Source organism: Rattus rattus, chromosome 2 (assembly GCF_011064425.1).
Source record: "Rattus rattus isolate New Zealand chromosome 2, Rrattus_CSIRO_v1, whole genome shotgun sequence".
NCBI lineage: Eukaryota > Metazoa > Chordata > Mammalia > Rodentia > Muridae > Rattus > Rattus rattus.
Window position 1 is genome coordinate 187,606,417 of NC_046155.1, and position 27,123 is coordinate 187,633,539.

General features: G+C 46.6%; 1 protein-coding gene across 3 annotated transcripts in view; it reads left to right on the forward strand.

Annotated features, from left to right (window-relative positions):
• Pde10a (phosphodiesterase 10A) overlaps positions 1 to 27,123 on the forward strand; it is a 228,422-nt gene that overhangs the window by 21,096 nt on the left and 180,203 nt on the right. Inside the window, exon 1 of one of the 3 annotated variants that reach the window (XM_032894694.1) lies at positions 22,757 to 23,705. The exons of 1 other annotated variant lie outside the window; for it this stretch is intronic. In XM_032894694.1, coding sequence (XP_032750585.1) covers positions 22,793 to 23,705 — 913 coding nt within the window. In that variant the 5' untranslated portion in view covers positions 22,757 to 22,792. Of the gene's footprint in view, positions 1 to 22,756; positions 23,706 to 24,067; positions 24,724 to 27,123 lie in introns of those variants that run through there. One more of the 3 variants, XM_032894692.1, reaches the window with a different exon arrangement.

Genomic DNA, 27,123 nt, shown 5'->3' on the forward strand with positions numbered 1-27,123 from the left:
GACACTACCTCATTTAACCCTTAAAATGTGTGAAATGTGAGTATAGTTTCTTCATATATATACACATATATATAAAATAAAAGAACTATCTTCATTTATATGTATATGTATGTATATATATACTCTCTATATAAGTATATATACATATATTCTCTTTATAATGTATATATACTCCACACATGTATATATACTTTATCTTCATAAATGTATATATATATATTCTATATATTCTCTCTCCATACATATGCATCTATATGTGTATACATACATGTATATGATGTATACATATGTGTGTGTGCATATATACTTTCTCCATATATATGTGCTTATATATATACTTTATCCACATACGTGTGTGTATGTATATATATATATATACATACACATACACATATGGAGAGAATTCTACTGTATATATACATGCATACACATATGTATATATGTACACACACACAGATGGAGAGAGAGTTCTATTATTTTAAAGGTACTGAAGCTAAACTAGCCCAAATCATGTGACTGGACCAAAGCAGTGCAGCCAATAAGAGATAGCACCTAGGTTGACACCTCATCGTAATGCCTTGATCAGTTCTGCACACATCCCAGGCAGGTCCTGCAGAAACTGTGCCAATGGTGGAGTCTGTTTTTGGTCTTTGTTTCTGTTTTTCATCTAACACATGACTTAAGAATTTTAAAAACGTTTAAAATTTATGATCTGAAATGAAAACAATATAAAAAGACATACTTTAAGAAGTCTCACTCCTACACCTACCACTTTACAACAGAGCCATCTGTTCACACACACACACAGAGAGAGAGAGAGAGAGAGAGAAAGAGAGAGAGAGAGAGAGAGAGAGAGAGAGAGAGAGAGAGAGAGAGAGAGAGAGAGAGAGAGAGAGAAACGCACCGCTTTGTTTCCTGGCCTTCCCAAAGCTGTTTCCACACTGCATACAAACATGGCTGATGGCGTTCCTCTCTTTCCGAAGCTCGCCCCATCCAGTCACTATTTTCATCTTGCTTTCCTCACTTGACAGTGTGCCCTGGCGATCGTGTGTGATCAACATCTGCATCTGTGGGCTGGGAAAGCTCCATGGTTAAAGCTCTCTCTGTGCAATGCGAGGCGCTGAGTTAGATTTCTCAGGAAACATGAGAGTTTCAGGAGCAGGCACAGGTCACAGTGCACATCGCAATCCCTTTGCTCCTGGGGCAGTCAGGGAGGTGGAGGCAAAGCAGTCCCTGAAAGCTCACCTCACAGGCTCATCTCAGGTAAAGTAGGAGGCAAGGACCAACACCCACAGCAGTCTTTTATACCATGGTACATGTCTGCCTGTACTCATACACACATACATGCACACACTCACACACATATAAACATGCTCGTCCTCAGATGGACAAGAGCACATACACATGCACACACTCATGTATGCATACATACTGCATACATGTTTGTATTCATCTCCCTGTATGACTATCCATCACTTATGGATTGTGAAAACAGAATGCCAAGGGCTAATCTCTGCTGGTCTTCTTGGCTTCACTTTGTGTCCAGAGAATTCTCTGTATTTCCACTACTTCCCCTGATGCTTCTTCTGTTAGCTGTCCCTACCATTCCATTGCTGCCCATGCTTACAAGAAATATGTGAGCCTTCCTCTTGAGACCAGGGAAATGATGCTCTTCGCCTCTTTTCTTTCCACTCTCAAGTAAGATGAGGCCCTTTATTTCCATAAAAGTGCATCTGCGAAGAAAGACACAGAATTGGAGTCGGTTTCTCAAAGTCCCATTTTCAAAAAAGAGAACATCTGGTGGCAGATGACCCCTGTGGATTATATTCAGTTCCCAGGGTGACCTCACATCCCACAGTCTGTCTCGGTTGTATTACATACTGGCCTGGGACAGTGGTCCAGGCATAAGCTGTGGAATCTATAGCCAAGGCCTGTCAATTACCCACTGCAGCAGAGCAAGTTCTCAGCCTTGACGTGCCTCTGTCTCTGGTCCCCATCTCCTGAGGCTGCCTGAGTCAATAAGCAGATATTTTAGAAGCTCTGGAAAGCACGTATTTATCTAGGTAACAAGCCTCTTGGAGACCCTTAGCCTTCATACCTAGGCTGTGTTTCCGTAGATCCCGGCCACATGGAGCACAGACAGCTTAGTGGAGACTTGAGTCCATACACTGTGCAAAAGGTAATCAGCAGCCTTCATTTACATTACCGCGGCACAGAGAACTTCTCTGCTCTGCTCCCCAAGTAAATGTCAAATTCTTAGAGTCATCTGGAAAATTTCTTTTTGATAAAGAAGCAGAGGAATGTTAGATGGGTTAGACAATATTTAAAATTGGTGTTAGATGACATCATGATTTTTGAACCAAAGCCTGGTATTTCGTGATCTTCTATTCTGTGTGTCAGGCCAGACTTGTCTACATTAGACATGTGCCCTTCTGCATGTGTCAGAATGTCCTGCACTCTAGGGTGTATCAGCGAGCGAAGTGCAAACGCCACTGCCCTCACGGATCCTGGCAGGAGAAGAGAGCAAGGCAAAGCACATGCTAGTGAATCACAGGAATGCAGGGCTGATCAGCGAATGGCTGGGGAGATGCTAGAGACCCACGTGGTCTAAGGATGCCTCACCAAGGACATGAGTTTTAAGAGAATTGTGGATCAGATCTCCAGAAGGGGAGAATAGAAAGACACTCAGTCTAGACCTGAAGGGGATACACAGCAAGCTGAGCAACTGGATGCCAGGCCTTTGTTGTTGATGATCACGTCTGCAGTCAACAAGGTATGCGGATGACTGAGTTCATCCCATCTACCATAACAAAATACCCTAAGCTATAGGGTTTCGAAGAAGGGAAGTTTGTGTCTCATACTTGGGGCCTCCTGTGTCCTAGATCAACTGCCAGCAGATTGGTGCACGGTGAGAGCCACCATCCGGTGAGAGAACTTTTCAGTGTGTCCCATCATGGCAGAAGGTGTAAGGATCCCCTGGGGACCTCTGGGTATTCTTCTCATTCACAGGGCTCTGCCTTCTCGACCTACTCATTTCCTAGGTACCCTTTCCTCACACTGTCAGATATGTGGTCAGCACTTTGGCACAAAAATGCGAGGCAGACATGATTGCTCAACTACAACAGTAAGGAATTCTGGCTTCTTCAGTAGACGTGTAGAAAATAGGTCAAAGCTAGAGCAAGGAGAGGGTGGAGGGATTTCCTCGCAGCCATATGAAATACACACTTTCATCCACTGTTCTCACACCTGCCTTCAATGATGATACATGATTTGGGAAAATTATATCATTGCCATTAATACAGGTGTCCACTTCATTATCCAGTTTGTCCAGTTGGTGACCTTCTTCGAGTGTCCCATAACCTCCAGCTGCTCACCTACAAGCAGACAAGGAGGGAGCCTGCGAAACTCGCTCGTTAGGGACGCAATCTTGGGGACTCTACCGGTTGGAACCGATGCTTGGGAAGTAGACAGTGGACTTCACAACATTCTATCTAGATGCCAGATTTTTCTTAGAAGGAAAAAGAAAAATCCAATCTATACAGTAACTGTGGATTCCCTGGTGGCCTCAAGGAAGTTGTGACCTCATGATGACTCAGGGCTTCAGAATAAACTGGGAGTCTGTTGAGAACCAGAATCTCAGCCCCAATCCAACAATCAGAATTGCAGAGGGTGGGAACCTGCACTTGAGAAATCATCCACGACCTAGGAGATGGCTCAGGCAGTAAAGTGTCCAACGTGCTATACAAGGACCTGAGTTCTAATCCCCGGCACACACATACACGCATGCACGCACACACACACACACACACACACACACACACACACACACACACACACACACACACGCGCGTACACAAAACAGAGAGCTGAAGAAGAGGTAATGCCAAGATTGAAAGCACTGCGTGGGTCACAATCTCCTGTAACTTCAACTCCAGGACATCTAGCTGTGCATTTTGGCTTCCTCAGGCACCTACACTCACACACACACACACACACACACACACACACACACACACACAAACAAACAAACAAACAGAAACAATACCTCCCAATGATTGTGATCCATCACTTTAGTGAAAAATGCTCTCGGTCATAATACATATTTTTTTTTTTGTAGATAATTATTCAGATTGGTGTCAACACCAAAGAATGCATCTTTGTACTTTTCCTTTAAAAGTTTCTCTATTTTGCATGTGTGTATGTGTAGTGTGCACACATGAGTACATGCATCTGGATACATGTGTGTGTTCAGGTAGGTTTTTATGTGTGTAGACTCTTCCACTCACCACATAGGCATGCTGGGTAATGTTAACTGGTACCTTCATAGCACTCTCAATGCCAGCATTACACCAAAGAAGAAATCCAGGGACCTGGGCATAAGGCAAGGCAACCACAGTTTAGATCTCTAGCACCCACATAAAAGTCATATTGCCAGGCATAGCAGCTCACCTGTCATCCCAGTACCCAGGAAGTGGAGACAAGAGACCTTCACCTCAACTAGCAGGGCAACCTGAATAGCTAGATTAGAAGACTCAGTAAGGTCTAGTCTCGGTTCAAGACCCTGCCTCAGTACACAGTAGAGAGCAATTTAAGAAGATACCCAAGGTCATTTTCTGCCTTCCACATGCACATGCCCACCATGTACACCCACACTTGTGCAAACACACATATACCCCAACACACACATGCACGTGCCCACCATGTGCACCTGCACCTGTGCAAACACACGTACACATGTGTGCACACACACATACATGCATGTGTATGCCACGTGCACCTACACCCATGCAAACACATGTCTCCAAACACACACATACTGCAAACAAGTGTGCGAAGAGATCCAGAAGTTGGCTTATGCTGTGCCAGCAGGAAAGTCTCCTGGGCATTCCACCTGAGACCTTTGAGTATGCAATTTACAGAGTAGTCTAAGAGCCTGCAGAATTACAGGCTCCATAGCAATGCCAGGATGTGAGCCCAAGGCAGCATTTTTCCCTAAGTCACTCACCTAAACTGTATAGAGAAAACAGACGTGCTGGGGTGGAAAGTAATGTGGACTTTTTTGGAGGAAGTATCTTTGTGTTTACACAGTGGTAGAAATTGTCTGTAGACTTATGACTCAAGTTCAAGGTCAATTTATGAAAATAAGAGTCCATTATTTTTCTTTTTGTCCCTGAGAAATGACTGTCTTGGGAGAAAGCACCCCATGTTCAACTGGACATTTGCCTTCAGGGAAAATAGGGAGAATAATTTTTCCTTTGTGTTCTCAGAGGAAATTGCTATAGCTTCCTGCTGATGTTTCTTTTCCCTTTTCTGGCAACAGTTTGTTTAAATTTTAGAACTGGTAAAATGTTGTATATGACCTTAAATCCTTTCTGGCTACATTTCTTTCAAAAATTTAGAGATGAAATTCCTTGCTTAGGAGTTCTTATATCTCCCTAGTTTGATTTTGTGTTCCTTAAGGAAAAAAAATCTGAAAGCCCAAGATTCTTCTTATTTTTCTCTATCTCAGTCCCACTAAGATACCTAACTGTACCCAAGGATACCCTACATGGACACCTGACACTACTTAATGCTATTCACCGTGGCATCCACAGTACTCAACAATATCTATCACAGACACACATCAGTATCTCATGTACCCACCAACTGTGACAATACTCAGAGTTGCCCACCACATGTGCACACAAGTACCCAGTCGGAGACATCACAGTATTCCATAGTACTCAGTATGAGTACCCAATAGTATTCATCACAGATACCCTACAGTCCTCAACAGCAACATCTGTTCCATGTTTTGTATCCATGGTAACCAGACGATGGTGAGTATTCCTAAAATGCAAACTTCCAGACTTCTCTCTCTGCAAATCTAGCGGGACCCACACTATCTGTATCTTAAAGGATGCTTAGCTATGTGTAAGGCTAAACCATAGAGTAATGCCATTTCAACTCAACACAGGGACTTGAAAATCAGATTACCACACATCGTTTCCCACATGGTGAAGCACGCTATTGAGCATTCCCTTCATTGCTTCCCTCTGCAAGCTCAGGCAGCCTGGGGCTTGCCTTGTGGACAGAATATTCCCTAGAGAAAGCAATCATGTAATAGAGTGTCAATAAGAATCAGGTTTACCTGGATGTTAACAGTATCTGCCTGGTTTAACGCTTACCTGTATGCAGATGAGAGGTCCACTGTGTACCCGGGGAGCTTCACAGAAGGGAGACCGAGGATTCACATGGTGGCCTTTGTCCTAATAGATGAGCATGGAGCCTAAACTGGCGTCTGCCATGCAGAATGTGTTTCTGTAACATCCTTTGGGACACCAGAAGGGAATGGAACATAGAGACTCTCCCCCCGAGCCCCCCCACCCCTGCCCTGTCCATCTCCCATTCTCCTACCACCATTTAACCATACACTCCTTGACCAGAGTCTGGAAATGTCTGGAGGTCTCAAATCTCTCTGGAAAAAGCAAGCTGAGGCTCTTTCGGTTGATGTGGTGGATGTTGCTAGGCGAGGATTTCCTCCATGGATGTGAGAGAATGTGAGTGCCAATTCGCCATTCAAAGGAGGTTTTCTTTTTTTCTTGTTGGTAAGAGCTAATGTACAGAACCTGTTAGCACAAAGAGGCGGGAGGGAGAATGCGTTGTGTGGGTGGTGGAGGGCTGCTGTCTAGAAGAGAGTTGGAGACAGTGCTGCCTAAGACATAGGCTGGGACAGTTGGCAGACAGAGTGTCACACAGAGGAAGCTATTTCTACGCAGGTGTAACAGAAGGGGCACTTCTAATAATTTTATTCTGGATTCAATGAAATGGTAATGTGGACTTCAGTCTTCCCACGTCTAGCCTAAATTTTAAAAGGAAAATATCAAAGATTATAATTATAGCAGAGAATGTTTCTTCAAGAATCCATATGAAAAGAATCTGGAAACAAAGGTGGTGGAATCCTAAGGAGATAGACCAGGTGGGGTTCTCTTGTTCTCTTGTGAATCAGAACCTGTGTGTGTGTGTGTGTGTGTGTGTGTGTGTGTGAACACTCTTCCAGATGTGTGTACATGCAGAAACATGCATGCAGAAACATTTATGTATGTGGAAAAGAATGTATGTGTACCCATTTACATATGTAAATATACATGTACATTTATGGACATGTTTATAAATGTGGTAGTCTGAATATGTTTGGACCATGGAAAGTGACACTTAGGAGGTGTGGCATTATTAGAGGATGCATGGCCTTGTTGGAGGAAGTATGACTATGTGGGAGTGGCTTTGAGGGCCTATGCTTAAGCTCTGCCCAGTATGGAGGAGAGAGTCAACTGGCTCTCTGGAGATCAAGATGTAGAGGTTGGGGATTTAGCTCAGTGGTAGAGCGCTTGCCTAGGAAGCGCAAGGCCCTGGGTTCGGTTCCCAGCTCCGAAAAAAAAGAAAAGAAAAAAAAAAAAATGTAGAACCCCAGCTCCTTCTCCAGTGCCATGACTACGTGGACTCTGCCATGCTTCCTGCCGTGATGATAATAGACTGAACCTCTGCAAACCAGCCCAAATTAAAAGTTGTCCCTTATAAGAGTTGCCTAGGTTATAGTGTCTCTTCATAGCACTAGGTTATAGTGTCTCTTCATAGCACTAAAACCCTAAGACATGTATGCATGCAAACATATATACACATATTTATGTGGACATGTATATAGACATACATGTAAAGATGTATAAATTCAAGAATGCATTCAGTCACACACACACATATATACAAATATACATATACACAAACATGTATCTTTCTATATGTATATAAATATACAAATATATTCACATAGACCTATATGTATACATGCATACAAACATATAAACAATGCATGGGTCTGAATGCATAAAATATACTGTGTCATTTGTACTGTGTCATTACAAATATTAATATATACACATACGCTTGTATGTGCATACACACATATATATATACATAAGCAAATACAATGTATGCCAACATATATATTCCCACATGTATATGCATATGAACATAGAATATGAGAAAAAAGACTCACATGGTTGATCTGTCAAGCTGAAGTCTTCAGACCATGAAGGGAAGCCTGGCGCTCCAGAGAAACATGGAGGCTACGCATGCATATGCAGGCTTCACAAAGCAGGTTTCCTCCTTAGTCCATTGTCACTGTTAAGCTGGACCTCATAGGATGTAGCCCCCACACATGATGGAGGATCATGGGCCTTTACTGAAGCTGACTGGCTTGAAGGTTCGAATCTTCATCTTCCCATGCCAGCAGCACATGGGAAGTCTTTGACCCCTAAGTCAGGAAGGAGGAAAGCAGACTGCTAAAGGTGACTGTCACATCTCTCTGGGGTTACTAGAAGAGCTTACGCCTTGACAATGGGTCTCTGTCCTCTGTGGGAGAGCTGTGAGGTCTGTATTGTGTATGCCTGCATTCTGCTTCTGGCCCACCAAGCCCTGTACTCCGAGATGCCGGAGCGTCCATCCTTGTGAAGAGCAGCTCACTGGCTGTTGTTTGGTATGTGCCGGGATTCAAGGATAATGAGCTACAGGCTCATTAGCCGAAGCCAGAGCCAGGCTTAGCTGTTTCCTGCCACAGTCCTCATAGATGTAGCGCATCACAGTCACTGAGCACGGCTTTTGTGCCAGGCTCTGGCCAGCTGGCTTCCATAATGTGCAGGCCTGAACCCACAGCGTCAACTTTATCCCAAGGAAGCTCGGAAGCTGAGGTCACAGGCCAGGGCAGGAAGGATGGGGTGGGTCCTCAAGGGCAAGGCCAGCCCCAATTCGAAGGCAGAGACAAACTGCTTCGGCTCTGTCTTCTTCTTCCTCTCCCTCTTCCTTTCTTCCTCTCTGACCTTTTTCCTGCTCCTCCCTGAATAGTCTAGGCTGGTCTCAAACTCTCATGGTGTGCCGCCATGCCTGGTTTTAAAATCTTTTTTTTTTTTTTTTGTAATTTTTCTATTTACTAGGTGCTTATGGAGCTAGGGAGCAGTTTTACACACATAATCTTATGCAATCTTCACAGTAGGAAGACGTAAATATTACTCTACCTTCCCTTCTAAATATGGACTACACGGCTTTCAAGATATTATGTTGTGCCGTGCTCTGTGGTGGGAAAGCGGTTGGTGTGAGCCTGGGTAGTGTAGCTCTGCGTGTGCAGAACAGGCTCCCTCGCATGCCTGTGAGTCAGAGGAGGGGCTCCTCCCTACCCGAATGTGTGCAGTGCGACCACATGCGCTGGCACCCAAAATACTTGTTTACAATATTTGACATTAGACAATTTCTAAACATATTTTATTTAATCCAAAAATAAAATAAAATGCCAGAGTAACATATCCGATATATTCACACCTACTGGGAAATTAAGATCTGTTAACACATTAAAATTATGTGTACATATATATATATATTATACATATACATATCTCTATGAGTTTGAAGTCAGCCTTATCTATATAGTAAGTTCCCCAGGGCAGCCAGGAATACATAGATAAAAAGACATCTCAAAAAGAAATCTAGAACATGTGAAACGGAGAATATTTAATTATGAAGCCGTGGGTTCTCCCACCAGCACAACTTGATGTTTGGGTAGAAATAGCCTCAATCCTATAGGACAAAGATGGAAAAGGGCTCCGACTGCATTAAAGCAAACAAAGCAAAACAAACTAGAAAAGAGGGCTGGGGATCGCTCAGTACTAGAAGCCTATTTAGCTAGCATGGGCAAGGGCCTGGGTCCAATCTCTAGCACTCTGTGGGTGTATGTGTGTGTGTGTGTGTTTTTGTGTGTGTGTGTTTGTGTGTGTGTGTGTGTGTGTGTGTGTGTGTGTGTGTGTGTGTTTGTGTGTGTGTGTTTGTGTGTGTGTGTTTGTGTGTGTGTGTAAGAGAGAGAGAGAGACAGACAGACAGACAGAAAATGTTATACTGCTCCGTGCACCTCTAAATCTGGAAGTGAAACAAGCTGGGACTCTGAAGTACCTTCTCTCTCTCTCTCTCTTCTCTCTCTTAACTTGAGTATTTCTTATTTACATTTCAATTGTTATTCCTTCCCGGTTTCCAGGCCAACATCCCCCTAACCCCTCCCCCTCCACTTCTATATGGGCTTCCCCTCCCCATCCTCTCCCCATTACCACCCTCCCCGCAACAATCTCGTTCACTGGGGGTTCAGTCTTGGCAGGACCAAGGGCTTCCCCTTCCACTGGTGCTCTTACTAGGTTATTCATTGCTACCTATGAGGTTGGAGCCCAGGGTCAGTCCATGTATAGTCTTTGGGTAGTGGCTTAGTCACTGGAAGCTCTGGTTGGTTGGCATTGTTGTTCATAAGGGGTCTCGAGCCCCTTCAAGCTCTTCCAGTCCTTTCTCTGATTCCTTCAACGGGGGTCCCGTTCTCAGTTCAGTGGTTTGCTGCTGGCATTTGTCTATGTATTTGCTGTATTCTGGCTATGTCTCTCAGGAGAGATCTACATCCAGTTCCTGTCGGCCTCCACTTCTTTGTTTCATCCATCTTGTCTAATTGGGTGGCTGTATATGTATGGGCCACGTGTGGGGCAGGCTCTGAATGGGTGTTCCTTCAGCCTCTGTTCTAAACTTTCTTCCCTAGTCCCTCCCAAGGGTATTCTTGTTCCCCTTTTAAAGAAGGAGTGAAGCATTCGAATTTTGGTCATCCTTCTGGAGTTTCATGTGTTCTGTGCATCTAGGGTAATTCAAGCATTTGGGCTAATAGCCACGTATCAATGAGTGCATACCATGTATGTTTTTCTGTGATTGGGTTACCTCACTCAGGATGGTATTTTCCAGTTCCATCCATTTGCCTATGAATTTCATAAAGTCATTGTTTTTGATAGCTGAGTAATATTCCACTGTGTAGATGTACCACATTTTCTGTATCCATTCCTCTATTGAAGGACATCTGGGTTCTTTCCAGCTTCTGGCTATTATAAATAAGGCTGCGATGAACATAGTGGAGCATGTGTTTTTGTTATATGTTGGGGCATCTTTTGGGTATATGCCCAAGAGAGGTCTATCTGGGTCCTCAGGTAGTACAATGTCCAATTTTCTGAGGAACCTCCAGACTGATTTCCAGAATGGTTGTATCAGTCTGCAATCCCACCAACAATGGAGGAGTGTTCTTCTTTCTCCACATCCTCACCAGCATTTGCTGTCACCTGAGTTTTTGATCTTAGCCATTCTCACTGGTGTGAGGTGAAATCTCAGGGTTGCTTTGATTTGCATTTCCCTTATGACTAAAGATGTTGAACATTTCTTTAGGTATTTCTCAGCCATTCGGCATTCCTCAGCTGTGAATTCTTTGTTTAGCTCTGAACCCCATTTTTTAATAGGGTTCTTTGTCTCCCTGCTGTCTAACTTCTTGAGTTCTTTGTATATTTTGGATATAAGCCCTCTATCCGTTGTAGTACCCTCTCTTAATGTGTCCTCTCCTCTCTCCCTTTAGCTCTTCTTTGCCTGTCTAAACATCCATATTCTCTTGATTTCTGTTTCTTTCCCAGTTTTATTGTGATTCCCCAGGTGAGACATGAGAACTCTGTGATGTGTGTGGAGATGCTTTGGGCTTTGTCACTAAGGGTGGCAGGGCCTTGCAGGGACCCTATTTAACATCCTGACACAGAAGAAGGGGTTTTCTTTAGTATCCAGTAAAGAGTGGCAACTCCTGGCATTGGGAGGGGGTACTGAATTATGTTTTAGAACTTTGGTGGCTTTAGACTGTGACCAACAAGACATGCGGAATGATGCAGACCCTGTGCACTTAGAGGGTTGACGATAAACCTTGTGGGAGTCTTTTAAAAAGCAGATAGTCTTCAGAGTCACAGGAAGATTTGGAGAATCCCAGGGCTGCCTTCTTTGATCTTGGATTTCCATGGAAAACTTGCTTTTGTTTTGTTTCTTTAAACCTGATTAAAAACAAACAAACAAACAACAACAACACAGAGACGTCACCTGTATTTTATGGTTACTTAAGAAATAAAGTTTGAGTGAAACAGATGGGGTAGAACTTAATGCCACATATGGTTCTGCTCGCATTTAATAGGGTATTTCATGTGTAATCTTGCTTTTATGTGGGAAGAACTTCTTTGCTGAAGCTCTTCCAAGGTGATATTGCCTTAATAAGCACAAGGATTTAGGATTATTGAAACGCAATTGGAAGAAAAATAATAGACATAGAAGTCCTGGTGTGTCCTGTGCAGTTGATAGACACATCAGATTTCTATTGGTGCACATAAAAGTCTGCAAAATGAATCTTGAGTTCTTGATTCCGCACTTCCCTCTACAAGCTAGCATGGGGGTTACAAGGGTGAAGCAATCAGGTCTCTGGAATAGTTAGAATGACAATCAGAGAGACAGACAGACAGATAGACAGAGATTGAGAGAGGAATGGGCCAACAGGAAGCTGACAGGCGAGCCATCTGTTTTCCCTCCTGGGTGATTAGTCCAGGAGGCCGTGTGTCTGTTACAGTGGTTGTTGGACATTAAGTGGGTCCCCAATGAGTCATCATTTTGTGGTGTCTAATGGAGTTGTGGCCTCTCCATATCCCTAAAACATAACAGTCCTCAAGGTTACTGGTGGTAGCAGAAGAGGGCTGCAAAAAATAAGGCGAAGTTAAAACAAAGCAAAACTTAAGAGAGTTTCTTTCCCTTTGCTTACCTGGAGATGGTGTTTATAAGAAAGCAGACTGCTTGCTTTCATAATAAACTCTTGATTCTGAAAAAAACAAAACATAAAAAAACCAGGAATAAACCTCAAAGCAAAGCTCTCGGATGTCAGCACAAAGAGAGACGCGTGCACATGTTTTAGGCGCTGCCTTTGTGCTCTGATTTAAATGCAGCACAGGACCTGTGTGGTTCAAACCCCACATGACATCCTATAAACACCCACAGATAGAAGGCTTTCAGGGATCAATTCTCAGAAGGTTAAAAAGCAGACAGGACAGCAGGAACTCCCTGGATGTGTACTCCTTGGCTACTGAATTCTCCTAGTCCCCACTGTGGCTGGTTCGGACTCATCTGGTCTCATCTGTTCTCCCAATGCAGTTGACACACATTAGCTCTCCCCTTTGCAAAGACGATAGTGTTAAGTCCTTTCCTGAAAACGTCCTCTGCTGCCGTCTCCCACGTGTCCACCTGCCTTTATTTCCCATTGCTGTTAGACACCCCTGTGCCACCTTGCTGTCCTGGACTACCAGTGTGGGACATAAGGGTGCCTCTGGACTTGGGGTGTGGGTAGTGTTTCACGGTATGAAGTTGGAGTTTGGAAATGAGAAGCATCTTGGGAGATGGACCTTCGGACGAATGTGCTTGATGTCGCAGTTCCGTATACATAAAAATAGTTAAAGCCATGCATTTTCTGTTAATGTGTATTTCACCATAATTTTAAAAAATGGCATTTATTTAAAATGGTGAACTTCTTGTCTCCCAAAAGGGCAATTTGTCGTGTGTGCATTGAAAACCTATAAAATCAGTTTTTCAACAGCTCAGTGGGGTTTGAAGGATGGATCAGACAACCCTGGGCAGTAGATTTATTAAAGACCTTCGTTAGACTCCAAATATTCAACAGATGTGAATGGTGGTGGACAGACATACTTGGCAGCCAGAAGGGAACATCAGTGAATTCTCCCTCAGATGGTGAGATGTGACCACATTGTCCATTCGCAGGTCGTCCTGCCTCAGGAACTCCATTTTTGTTTCAGTGCATTTATTCCCAGTGTAATCTTCATAGAAAGTATGGTATTCCATAGGCCCCAGACATCCCCATCCTCCTCTTTTATGTGCAGACCGATGAGCTGTCCAATGAACAGTGGACTGCTTCTAGAGGATTCCAAGGTCAAAACAGGAAAGTAATTTTAGGAAATGTTAAGATTCCCATCAAGGCGATTGTATCAAAACTCGATTGTCAATCATGTAAGGGAGTCAGACAACAATCACAATATTTTTTTTGACTTGGTCTTAATTATTGGTTTCTATTTCTTTTCCCACAAAGTAGGGGGATTGTTCTGAATGCACACGGCAGTCTATACCTTTGCAGAGGCTGCCTAGAGATGTCATTTGAGGTGACTCTGAGGTGGCAATGTCTCCTGTGTTGCTCAGTACCCTGTGTAAGGCCTTTGTATTACAGATGGAAAAGCAGCCACGGCTAACTGGTAACTACGATAGAATTGTCTCCAAGCCACACCGTGCTTCCTGTGTCTTGCTTAAATGCGTTTTTTGGTGACTCAGGCTAAGAAGCGTATATGCTTATGTCTGTTTATGGGCAACGAAGCAGAGATCCTCGAGTCAAGATACCCACTGAAGGATCAGAGACCCAGAGGGAAGGAGAGGATGCAGAGTCTACCCAGAATGTGGAAAATATTTGCTCATGTGGAACCATCTCCAGTCCTCTGGTAGCCATCTTAACCAGTAGTGTGTGACAGGGCTTCCCGCCGAGTGGACTAGTTGAGCAAAGGCATCGGATCCGTCCTTTTCTACACATCTAGACCACAAACTCCAGGCTTGGGCTTAGACCAGGCGGATCCTTTAAAAGTGACAGACAGGATATGGGAAGCAAAGCCAACAAAGAGCTCAGTGCAGTCCTAGCCTTGGCGTAGACTTCTGTGACGACAGAATTAGCCTTGTTTGCACTGTGACGACCTTCACCCTTGAGCTTCTCGGGTTACGGTAGTGAATGCCTTAAAAACAAGCACGAAGTAAAATTAGGACTTATCATGGATATTCCTAATGACATCTGACGTTTTTTGGTATCTTTTCAAGTAGTACACATTTTCATATGTTTTATACATTTCTAAATATAAATAATTAAAAACCACCGCAGTGGTGGCTGGTTAAGGGGGCAAGTGTCCTCAATTTGGGTTATTTTGAACACCCAGGCATAGAGCAGTCACGTGCTAGAAGCACAGAGCTTTTGGGTAGAAACCGCTGCAAACATCCAATGGTGGTCTCTTCCAGGATCAGGGTGTTGGAGGCAGAGGGAGAAAAACGTCAAGCTTCCGTGACACCTGTCAGTCATGATGGGACTGGAGACATAGAGTTTGTCAAGTGTCAGCCATTTAAACTCAAGAGACATCCTTGACTCTCCAGCAGTAGTCAGGGGCTATCTCTGTAGAAGTCTTTGAAATCCTGATCGAATTACTGCCCCATGCATCTTCCAGCGTTGGGAGCATCTGAGCGTGGAAAGCCAATCCTAGAGCGAGGGAGGAGGCACACTTAGTTCACATCACCTTGCTGATAACTACAGCAGAGAGGAAAACATGACCAAAACGTTATGAACTCCCATCCGGAACCAGGGACTCATGGAAGATACATCACGTAGCCTCAATACTGCGCCCCCATCCCCCACCCCCGCAGGCCTGAGAGAGTCGAGGCTTCTTCAGTTTTCCATCACAGAGAGAGCAAAGTCCAAAAAACAAGCCCAACCTTTTGGGGTTTTGTGAGCCAATGGTTTTTCTTACTGGAAATCATTTTGAACGACGTAATGTATGAAATTGTGCGTATTCTTCATGATAGGTTGCTGCTCCTGTGGAAGGCGAGGGATGGTTTTTACATACACGGTTTAAACTCTGGGTTTTAAACCTTATCAGTGTGGAGGCTCTTCACATGAGAAATCTTCAAATAACTTTTATTTTTCTTTGAAAAATTCATACTCGTATATAATGTATTTTGATCAAAACAGACATTCTCCCACTCTCCTCTTATCCTACTCCTACAACAGAGACCCCAGGTCATGTGACCCCCCAGATACACTGATACATAAATTAGGGTAAAATAAAATATTTACTGAAAAAGTAATTTTAGATTATTTTAAAATAATTCTTTAGTATTCATATAAATTTACCATTTATTAAAGGTTAAGACAAACTTATGTGATAATAAGATAAACAAGCTTAATTTTACACAATGAATCTTTTAAGAGCTTAGCTTTTAATATTTGTCATTACAGGGCACAGACTATCCTCAGTGGTTTTCACACTTGATCAATATATTTTGGACATATATAATTGCCACATCCTATAAGAATATTGCAGAAAACAGCAGAAGGTTTGTGTTTTAGGGCAACTCAACAGTTGGAATCTCTGTCCTGCTCCCAAGCCAAAATACATTTCAGAATTTTTGGCAAAACTCAAGTCAGCAACTCCAGCAGCAACTTTAGAAATCCAGCCCTCAAAAGCAATCCACTCCAAGGTTAGACTGGTTGCTACATATGCTGAAGAGGGAATAGCGGAGTATCCAAAGGCTGCATTTGCAAAAGGAAACCATTATGCCTCCTTCAGAGTGGGAAAACCTGATGTTGAGTGAAGACCATGCAGTTTGCATCATGCAATGGTCGCTAAGCCCGGCCAAGCCTTCTCAGCAGCCTTTGCTGGCACCGCACCATACTTAGATATGTTCAGTGTGAAGTGCCCATGGTGTGTGTCCAGACAAAGGCCGAGGTGAGATGCAGCATGGCTAGTGTCACCAGGAATACCTCAGAGCCATTACACATTCTTTTTTTTTTCTTTTTTCTTTTTTCTTTTTTTCGGAGATGGGGACCGAACTCAGGGCCTTAGGCTTGCTAGGCAAGCGCTCTACCACTGAGCTAAATCCCCAACCACACATTTGGTTTTGAGTGCCTGTTTGGTGGTTGAGTGTTCAGAAGCCTCACATTCAGTTACTCAAGTCTATGTGGGGCCCTACCCTTTAATAGACTGTGGTCTAGACAAAGGTCTCAAAATCTAATGTCCAGACCCTTGAGAGACTAGCTTGGACACTGTTCTAATGCAGCCCATCTTCTGGTACCCTGCTAAGTGTTCTAAGTCTTCTCTTCTCTCTCTCTCTCTCTCTCTCTCTCTCTCTCTTTCTCTCTCTCTCTTTCTCTCTCCTTCTCTGTCTTTCTCCTCTCTGTCCCTCCTCATCTTTCCATCCCTCCTCCTCTCTTTGTCTCTGTCTCTTTTCCCTCCTTCCCTTCATCATCCATCTTTCCCTCTCTCTCCCTCCCCCTTTCTCTCCTTTACTCTGTCTCTCCCTCTCCCTCCCTCTCCACCCACTTTCTCCTTGACTCTGCCTCTCTCTGTCTCTCTCTTCTTCTTTCCCCTTCCTCCCTCTCTTCCCCCCCTCTACTTTATTCTGACTCTATCTCTCCCCCTCCTCCCCCTCCCCCACCTCCTTTACCCTTCTGACGTTTTAAATAAGATAGCTCAGACACAAAGAGTATGGCTCTCTCCTGCCATCTTCCTATGCCAGGTTCCACATCAGAACAGTTCACCCAAACTCTGCTGCGGCCCTACACCCTTGAATGCCCATCTAATTCTGGTCCAGATGAGACAAGAATTGGCACGCCCACCTGTGATTGGCAAGACCACCTGTGATTGGCATGACCACCTGTGATTACCCACCTGTGATTGGCACACCCACCTGTGATTGGCATGACCACCTATGATTACCCACCTGTGATTGGCACGCCCACCTGTGGTTGCCCACCTGTGATTGGCGTGCCCACCTGCACCCTGAGCCGTGCCTTGCTTGCTTTTGAGAAGACCAGAAAGGAATCAATTCTAGAGGAAGGAACCATTCAGACAGTTTTTAAGGTCGAGCTGCCAAGTCCAGCAGAGTTTCTTTTCTCTTATAGGGGCCTCAGATCCCAAAGACACTTGTTGAGGTTTAGAATAAAAGTTTGACAGTTAAAAGTGAAACTATAAGTCAAAATGATGGCTCAGCCAATGAAGGTGCATGCCACCATAGGGACCTGATTCCATCCCGGAGACCCAGGAAGTTGTTTCCTGACCTCTATCCACATTTGCATGGCATACAGACCCCTACCCTCAGCGTGCCCATGAACCTGTGATGATGCACAATACATACATAAGTAGACAAATGTTTCTTTAAAAGTTAAATAAAAACATTGGTAAGAAGATTCCCAAGCAGCAAGTAAAGAGAACACATTAACATGACATCTTGCATAGAGCTCTTAGTCATGAGCATAGGTTCAGAGACATCCTGAGCACTCTCTCTTTGTAGTACCTGAATACTTACTAGCTCCCAGGGTTCAGGATGGACCCTACAGGCTGTGCAGTGAATCCCTAATGTCTCCCATGGTGGCTTCCCACTGTGCTGTGGGAAACTGGCCTTCAGATCTCTGGGAGGGTTATTTTACCATTTATTACCAAGATTTTTTGGAGACACAATGTTCTCTTTGCTTTTCAATGAAATCATTGTATCTTATTTGCAGAAGTTTGGTGACACTGTTGGTTATTTAAACAGAGCTCCTGGCTGTGTTCCAAGTTCTATGTGGCCTTGAGCACTAAGAAACAGTCCACTATCCTATCAGTGAATGGGTTTCTAAGGGGATTTGGTACTGCTTAAAGGCAGAACTTTGAAACGTGGATCTTTGTGGTTGCACATCAGGGTCGTATTGGCGTGTTGTTAACAGTTAACATGGTTATCCCAAGAACCGAGGATCCATTTCTGTAGAACCTCAGCAGAACTTCCTAGCCCCAGTGCTCTGGGGACTCAACGCTCACAGCAATTTTGCACAGCTTTTTGTGATGGGGGAATTAAACATTACAGTTTTGACTGATAAAAAGTTTCTGCTTACGCCCTATTTTTGTCAAGATATAGATCGATCTATCTATTTATCTATCTATCTATCTATCTATCTATCTATCTATCTATCTATCTCCCTCTGCCAGAAGGCATGGACTCTTGAGATTTTTGTGGATCATTCATATTGTAACAAATCAAAACAGAAATAACCAGAGAGTATTCTGATGTTCATTAAGGAAAGAATAATGTAAACTCTACTAGCTCTTTGTTTTATCATATAAAATAACAAAATTAAAACTTGTCTAATAACGAATATTTAAATTTCTAAAGTAATTTGGTTGGTGAGATAGAAATTTATAGGTAAGTGAAGAAGTTATTTTTATCAGCTCTTTTGTTTTGTAAAAAAATTCCCCCAACCTAGTATTGACTTCAATAGCATTTTTCTTACTAGAATTATAATATCCCAATTTCCCCCCTCTTGGGCTTGTCTATGATAGTACTATAAAAATACAACTCTCACCTTAGGCAATGTTTGTTATCATTACCAATAATAGAAATTTGTAAGCTTTTAGCAGGTAACAGGCAAAAGGAATGTCTGTCTGTCTGTCTACCTGTCATTGGATAAATGCTATGGAATAGCAGTTCTCCCAGTGTTAGGCTGTTTCAAATGGGATTGTCATTATCAATCACAGAGGCAGTAACTTTTTTGAGATGTGCCAGAAACAAAACTGTGGTGGGATGAGGGTGAGAGAAACTGAAGGAAATTTCCAGGTCACTCAGAGTTCCACTCAGCTCTGAAAGGACATGTGGGCTTAGGAGATCCTGGGTGAGGACTGGGAAGATAAACCCCACATTGACCATACTAGGCAGTGGACGAATTATCTTGTTGAAACACAGAAGGGCTGTGCAAATAACCTGAGCTGATAGACAGCAGTTAAATGCTCTGAGTTTCAGTGACAGCAACAGTTACCAGCTTATGAGAGTCTGTCTCTGGGCTGCAAGTAAGTTTCGAAAGTTAGAATCAAGGAAAAGAGAAGGAGGCTTTAAGAGAATATATAGACCTTGTCTGTTTGAAAAGGTCAGTTTAGCATTTAATTAACTTTGCTTTTCATGTATCAGTAAAGTTAGGATGTCAGCATTTAAAAAGAGAAAAATAGTCCCCGCCTTCTGAAAAATGTATAAAACTACAGGAATAAAAAAACAAACAAACAAACAAAACATCAAACAAAACAAAACAAAACAAAACCCAAACCAAAACAAAACACAAGACCTGTAGGTCTACCAAAACGTTTATCAAATCTTAATCATGTTAGCTATTAGCCAGATAAAAGTTATATGTTTTCAAAGAAAATCATTATTTCCTCATTCTTTAGGCTCTCTCTTGAATCCTATATATTTAAGAGCATATAATACAAATTAAGTAATAAGCAGGCAGTTACTATCTTCTGTATGGGTGAATGTTTAGGCATACAACACTAAAACCAGTCTAGAATTTACATGGGTACAAAGTAGCAGTCTCTGGGAGCTTAGGTGAAAGTCAATGCTGCACCTATGTCTGTGTAGGTGCTCCCCAAGGGTGCTGGTGTGGTCCTCATAATCCTGTGTCTGCTGCTGCTAACCTCTAACTACTGTCTTTTAGTTTATTTTAGTTCTCAACTCCAGCAAGTTGTGCTGACAGTTCACCTGAGGTGAGGAGAATCATTTTAACCAAGACCGTTGAGACAGTTCATATACCGGATTACCTTTGCCAGTACCCCTAACACCCACAGTTGCGGTCCGATTGAGCTACAAGCTGATGCCATTCCAACTACCTGGCCAAGTTTAAGAATACCACTGTAACACTCCTGGAGGCTCAGTGAGGCGTTTATTCACAAGGGATTTGAAATGACAAAGTCCAGCAACCCAATTTTCTCTGCTTTCTGGTGTGATCGGCAGAGAAATGCAGAGGCAAGGGAAACAGGACAGCTAAGACGGGGATCTTTGGCTCTGTGTTCCAAATATAAGTGGCCAAGTGCCTAGAAGACTTAAAAGAACAGTGGAGGATGCCAATGTTAAGGGAGGTAGGGGGACGATCAAAATGTAATTGTCTTTTTATTCCTCTTTCGCGCGTTCCTTTCCAGTCGTTACACTTTCTGACTTTGTTATTTGTCCAGGATATGGACTCATTTCCAGCAAGCAACGGGAGGAAAATGATGGAAAATAGGAAGAGGATGGACTCTGGAAAAGGGTTAATGAGAGAGTTTACTTCTTGCTCTAACAAAGACTACCCGCCTCCTGCGGCTTCAAGGCGGCTTATATCCATCTAGAAGTAAATTTCTGAGTGCCTAGAAAGTCGTTTCAATACCTCAAAAACCTACAACGGATAAGCCTTAAGCGGCAAGGAGAAACTTTTGCCTTCTAAAGAATGAACGGTTATTCCGTGCAGGAGAAATCCCTTTGCAGGAGCATCCTGTCTCGCGAACCGGGAACTCGCGCCCAGCCAAGTGAGCAAGGATCCTCTCTGTGCGGCTGCAGAAGATGCGAGCCCTAGGCTGCAGATGGAGACCTGGTGGCTCTACTGTCTATATTTTTTTTTCTTCATTGGAGTCAGGGGTTGGGGGATGGAAAGGCACTCTTGGTCCCCAAGGTAAGAATCCTAGAACTGATTCTTGTTCAGCAAACACAGGGAATCCCATGGTAAGGTGCACTGGCCAGCTCCTCCGCTATCGTGCTACAATCTGAGACCGTCTGTCTCAGAGTTGCCAAAAGCCAGGAACTTTAAAGAGGACTCCGAAAGCACTATGTCCCCGGGATGCCACTTGGTCAATTCCGTGCAACTGTGACTGTTCCTTTTCCAGCCTTAAGGGTTTGGAATCAGGAGAAGGGAGTCGGGGAAAGAGCGTATTGCAGAAGAATGTGGAATTCTCTGCGAACCAAAATCATGAAAAACATCTGAATAAAACGGAAAACTGTGATGACGAGTAACTGTCCCTGGGATTCCTGGCAGGTCGCATGCCTGGAGTCCCAACCCTGGATCAGCCAAGCCGCTGCACTGCAACATGAGTTTAGGTGCAATGGTTCTTGTTCTTTCCGACACTGACTGTCCTACCAAGAGGCAACCGAGGCACTGCCGGGGACACTCAAACCGGGTGTGCAGAGATGGTCCCTGAGGGGAGTCAGCAGGATTGCCAACACCGGGCACCTGCACTCCTCCGCCTGTCAGCTTCTCCCAACTCCGGAAGTTTCTGTTCACAGCGCCCATTGCGCTAGTTTTTTTCTACAGCAGCGGTGGGGACTCCAGGCTGCTGAAGGAATAGGGGGCCTAAGTAAGCCACTAGTGACAGATGGTCTTTGTATTGTAAAGTGATGAACTCTTTATATTTCGTGTTCGAACCCTAGTTTGCTCCTTCTATCTTCCGGACTCACCAGGACAAAGTGGGCTGATGTAGAGTTCGTTTTAAAGTGGGTATTGGCAAGGCAGTCCCGGAATGAACCGCCTTTTGAGACATTCTAATGGGAATACTGCCTTGATTTTAAACTTGCTAAATGTCCAAATTTGAATCCCCCTCCAGGAACTCTGGCCAAAAGCCTACTCTGTTGATACTGCTGGGCTAGAGAGAGGATTCCGTGGTTCAGGTCACCCGCCCACAGGCGGATGTGGTTTGCACACAGCTGGAACAGAGGCTAGGCTGTGGGTTTAGCATCTGGAACGCCAGATCCAGATGTGCCACCTCCAGTGAGATTGGCCGGCCAGGGGCATACACCACGCACAGAGTGTCAGGGTGGTGGGACCTGACGCGGCGGGGCCCGAGTCCGGGTGGACGCGCAACGTGGGCGCGGGCGGTGGCGGCTCGGGGAGCGCCTGCTCCACCAGTGGGCGTCTTCTGCCGCCGCCACCGCCGCCGCCTCCACGGGCAGCAGCACTGCGGCGCTTTTCTCCGCTGCTCTGGAGCAGCCGCCGCGGCTCATGCTCCGGAGCGCGCACACACCACGCCACGCCCGCAGGCAGCGTCCCGGCAGCCCCTTGCCCGGCCGGGAAGGACGCGGATCTTGCGTACCAGCCCGCACCCGGGCGCGGTGATCGGGACTCTTCTCCCCGCCCGGGGTCCTCGTGAATCCCAAAGGGAACACGATGTGAACCCCCGGCCGGAGAGGCACCAGAGACCCAAGAGGCGGACCGGACCAGAGCCTGGGCCGCGTCGCGGGGAGGGCCGGTGCTGCGGGGGCGGAGCCCGCCGAGTCCCGGCCGCCGCGCCCTCCCGCCTGCCCCCCTAGCAGGCTGGGGAGGAGGGCCATGGCCAGCCCGGAGGAGCGGCTCGCTCCCCGCCCCCAGGCCCCGCTGCCGGAGGCTGGGGACGAGCCCGGCCGTGGTCAAGTCCGTCTGGAACCCCGGCGCGGCGCGGCCAGCGGGCGGAGTGCTGTGGGCCTGAGCTTGGCCCGGGAGCTGCTTGGCTGCGGCCGGGAGGAGCTAGCGGCGCCCCCGCCCCTGTCCCGGTCCCTGTCTCCCGCAGGCCACGCCAGCCCCGCTGGGGGCCCCGGCGCCCTCTCAGTTCTCAGCGCCGGAGGCTGCGGCTGGGTGGCGGCCCGTGCTCCTTGGGCGCTCGCCTTCTCCTCCCCTGTCCCCTCCTCCTCCTTTTCATCTTCCTGGTACTTCTGGCCGCCGCCCCCCCTGCCCCCTCCCCCTCTTGTCCCCTCCTCATCTGCCTTCCACCTCCCAGCGCGTCTCCCGAGAAGGGAGGGAGCAGCGGCGGCTGGAGGAGGAGGAGGAGGCGGCGGCGGCGGCGATGCTGGCGGCGGAGGAGGAGGACAAGAGGCAGATCCCTTGAGCGTCCCCCCAGGCAGTAGTCACCGCAGCGGCGGTGGCAACAGCGGTGGCAGCGGCGGGCGGCGGCGGCTCTTCCTTTCGCCTGCGATCCAAGGCTTGCTGCTCCCAGCCCGCTCCGGGCCCCGGCCACCTCCACCGCCGCGGCTCCCCTTACACCCCGGCGCACACCGCGCGGACTCCTTGGGTTTTCCGGGTGCCGGCGGGGGCTGCCCTGGCCTCGGCCCCGGCTCTGCGGCCGGTGGCCGAACTCCGTGGCGGCCCCGAGGCACCGCCCTCCCCCTTGCCACTGCCTGGCCGCTGCTCTTCGGCTCCGACATGGAAGATGGACCCTCTAACAATGCGAGTTGCTTCCGAAGGCTGACCGAGTGTTTCCTCAGCCCCAGTAAGTGGCCCGGCCCCATGTTCCCCGTGGCCCGGGCGGTTTTCTCGCTTGGTGGGAACGAACCGGGGCTCGGATCATGGGGTTGGGAGGGAGCTGCTGTGGTGGTGGGTAGTCTGCAGTGTGTGTGTGTATGTGTGTGTGTGTGTGTGTGTGTGTGTGTGTGTGTGTGTGTGTGTGTGTGTGTGTGTGTGTGTGTACCTGACGGATATTGGCCAGTGGGTCTCAGGAAGCTGGTGGCACCTCAGGGGCGTTCGGGACCGCCCATCCGCGTAGGGACACCGGGCTTTCCCAAGCCCCGCGTGCGCGCAGAGGAAGCTTGACCCGGAGGGTGTCAGAAACTAACCTGCTTCCTCAGAGCTGTCCCTGGCCGCACTGACCCGGCTCATGATTTAGACCATCAAGTTTGTCACAGATTACTCCACATTTCTCTCCAGTCTGTGACCACTTGGCTGGAGTATATATGCTTTCTTCCCCTGGGGGTCCTGGGGATCTAACCTCTGGGTTCCTGACGCAGCCGTGGGGACAGGCAAGGCTCGGGAAGCCAAGGCTTCCAAATGTGAAGGAGGGCTGTGCCCGGGAGCCTGCAGTGACTGTGTTCTGGCGCGTTGACCAGTGGTATGGAGCTGGGTGCATCTACCCTTATGAAGAGGACACAGCACCCCCTCCCCTCCAGACCACCTCACGCAGATTCTAGGGAGCTGGTGCTTGGGTGGGTAAAGAAAGCCGAGGAACAATGGGGCGTTAGCATAGAAGAAAAAGACACCTCTGGCTCCTTTGGACCCGTGGGATGACTGTAGCATGACCTTTCTGACCTGCCACTCCCGGGTGCAGGGCTGCAAGCCTTCTGGGGCAGGGGCAACAGAGGGCGTGTTATAGGGGGAGGGGGACAAGATTGAGCAAAGAAGTCAAAGCAGCCTCACTGGAAGGAAGGAGGGAGGCAGGCAGACGATGTTTAGGAAAGAGGCTCCAGACGCGCAGAGGAGGGAGTCGCTGCTGTTGTGGATGGAGGGCGAGCAGGGTGAGGACCGGAACACTGGGGCGGGAAGGGACCAGGTGGGACCCGGTGGGAGAGTTTGTGCTTTGAGAGGGCACATCCGTGGGAAATTGGGAGACTCGGGCATCTGCTCCACCCTGAGAGTGGATTTGGTGCCACAGTCCACCGCGTGCGCACCGAGCCTTTGTCTGCTTTCTCCATGGAAAGCCGCGCTTTTTTGCCTTGCTTTCTCCAGGCAGAAGCTGCCAGGTTGTAAATGAGCTTTCTTGCTACTGCTCCCAAGTACCACTCACTCCTCAATCGAGTGGACCTCCGCTCCGGGACATGGGTACCGAGGTTGAGATCCTCCTCAGGACAGGTCTAGGTGTGTACCCAGGAGCCCCTTAGGGTATAGCCACCAGGTGGGTGACCACGTTCCCTTCTGGCTGGGTTGACTCCCGCAATCCCGCTTCCCTGTCCCTGGGCCAGTCCACAGTAACCATATGACCCAGTGGCCACTCACACACCTGCAGGCAGTACTTAGCAAAGCTCTGCTTAGACTTGCTTGTTGACTCAATTGCCTCGAAGGGTGTGGACTGCATGCTCCCAGCTGGCCTCCAACCCTGAGACTTCCCCCAGGTGTTTTCTTCCCCATCCCTGTATTTGTGATTTACGGGTACTGCACATTGAGCATCTTGGTAAAGCTGGTACTCTTGCCCTTAGACTGTAGTCAGCAGAGACCATAGTCTCTAAAGGAGACTCCGTGGATTGGCTCTGGGTTGAAGGTGATGGGAGAAGGTGGGGCCCTTAGACTCTCTTGGGGTTGTTGGAATAACCCTAGGGCCTATGACTGGGCTTGCTCCGGGGGTCTTCTACCTGATGGACATTTCATTTTTTTCCCTCCCTTTACAAGATAAATATCTTTTCTCTTTGGGCAACTGGTACCTGCGCGTGTGTGCTTGAGCGCGTTCAAACACAGGCTCTGTCACTGAACTTGACGGTGCCAAATGTTGAGTGAATGAGGACACTTTTTTGGAGTTTATGTTTGCATGGATCTATAGGTGCCGTCTTTGTCTGAAATGGGGCTAGCGTTGAGGTAGAAATTGTAGTTCTGAACAAAGATGAGCAGTTCCAGAGAGTTATCTTGGGGTACGCTATCCTGGGGAGGGGGTTATCTCTCAGGTCATGGTTTCAACTGGGAGAAGCTATCCCTGCTAGGGCATGCTCACTCCAGGCCCCAAGAACATGGCTCCTATAGCTTTGTTTGGGATACAACGAGGGTAGTGAGTACTAGGGTACTTGTGGACAGTCTGTTCTCACACACCCCTGACTCAAAAGTAGAGGAAGAGATTGATACCTGAGGGAAGGCTGCTCTATCTCCACTTCTATCCCCCAATACACACTTTTAAGGGTTCTATTTTTTGTCTGGGGCCAAAGAGCAGGCCACCTGGGTCTCAAACACTGAAGGACCTGAAACTTGGCAGTATTCTCAAAAAAAAAAAAAAAAAAAAAAAAAGCCTTTTAGAAGGAACTTGTGTATTCTCCAAGGACATGAAAATACACAAAGGTATTCAGATGTGTCCCTGCAGGGTTTGTACTGGAGCTTTCTTTTACTTCGATGTCTTTGTCAGCCAAACAAATAGTCATGTGCGGGCTGCTGAGGCCAGCTGCTACTTAGACAAGCGCACACTGCAGTTCTCTTGTGGGAAAGGGAACCCTGTGTTTTGTTCTGTGTATCGGCTCGCCTGGTCAGACACTTGCTTGTAACCACTGCCAGTACCAGATCCTGCCCTAGCTGGTCCCTCTCACTTCAGCACGTGGAAGCCACAGATCTGTTATGGGTTAGTAGGCCAAGGTGAGATGGAGCCTCCCAGGCAGGAGTTGGCTCCGTGCTGATGCTCATTGCTGCAAGTGGTCCGCGGTCTTCCCACCTGATGCCGTCCGTTCCTCTGTCTGAATCAGGCCATTCCTGAGTTCACATCATTTCCTGTCCTCTGCAGATTGCTAGATCTCTGCTTTTCCTTTCCATTGCTGGAAGAGTTGCTGATTAAGTAGGAAAATCTTGCCCAGGGAAAGGCAACAATTGTCATCCTGGAGCATCCTCTGGGTTCATTTTGCATAGGGGTGGGGTGGGTCACAGACAGGCCAATGGGAATTGGCCAGCTTCCTGTAACAAATGCGTGCTGTCTAGGCTACCTAGTTAGCATTGTGATACACAGTGGTATGGCTGGAGGGGGCCTTGCCTGGGAAGAGCAGGAGACATACCTGTGAAAAATACAGCTCCAGGGATGAGAATCCTGAGCCATAGATGCCTCCTCCACCCTTGTCTCTCCGTGTGCTGTATTTTTATGAGTCAACTACTGTGAAGAACAGAAAGAGCTCTGTGCATAAAAATAAGTGTGTGTGTGTGTGTGTGTGTGTGTGTGTGTGTATATGCTTGCATGT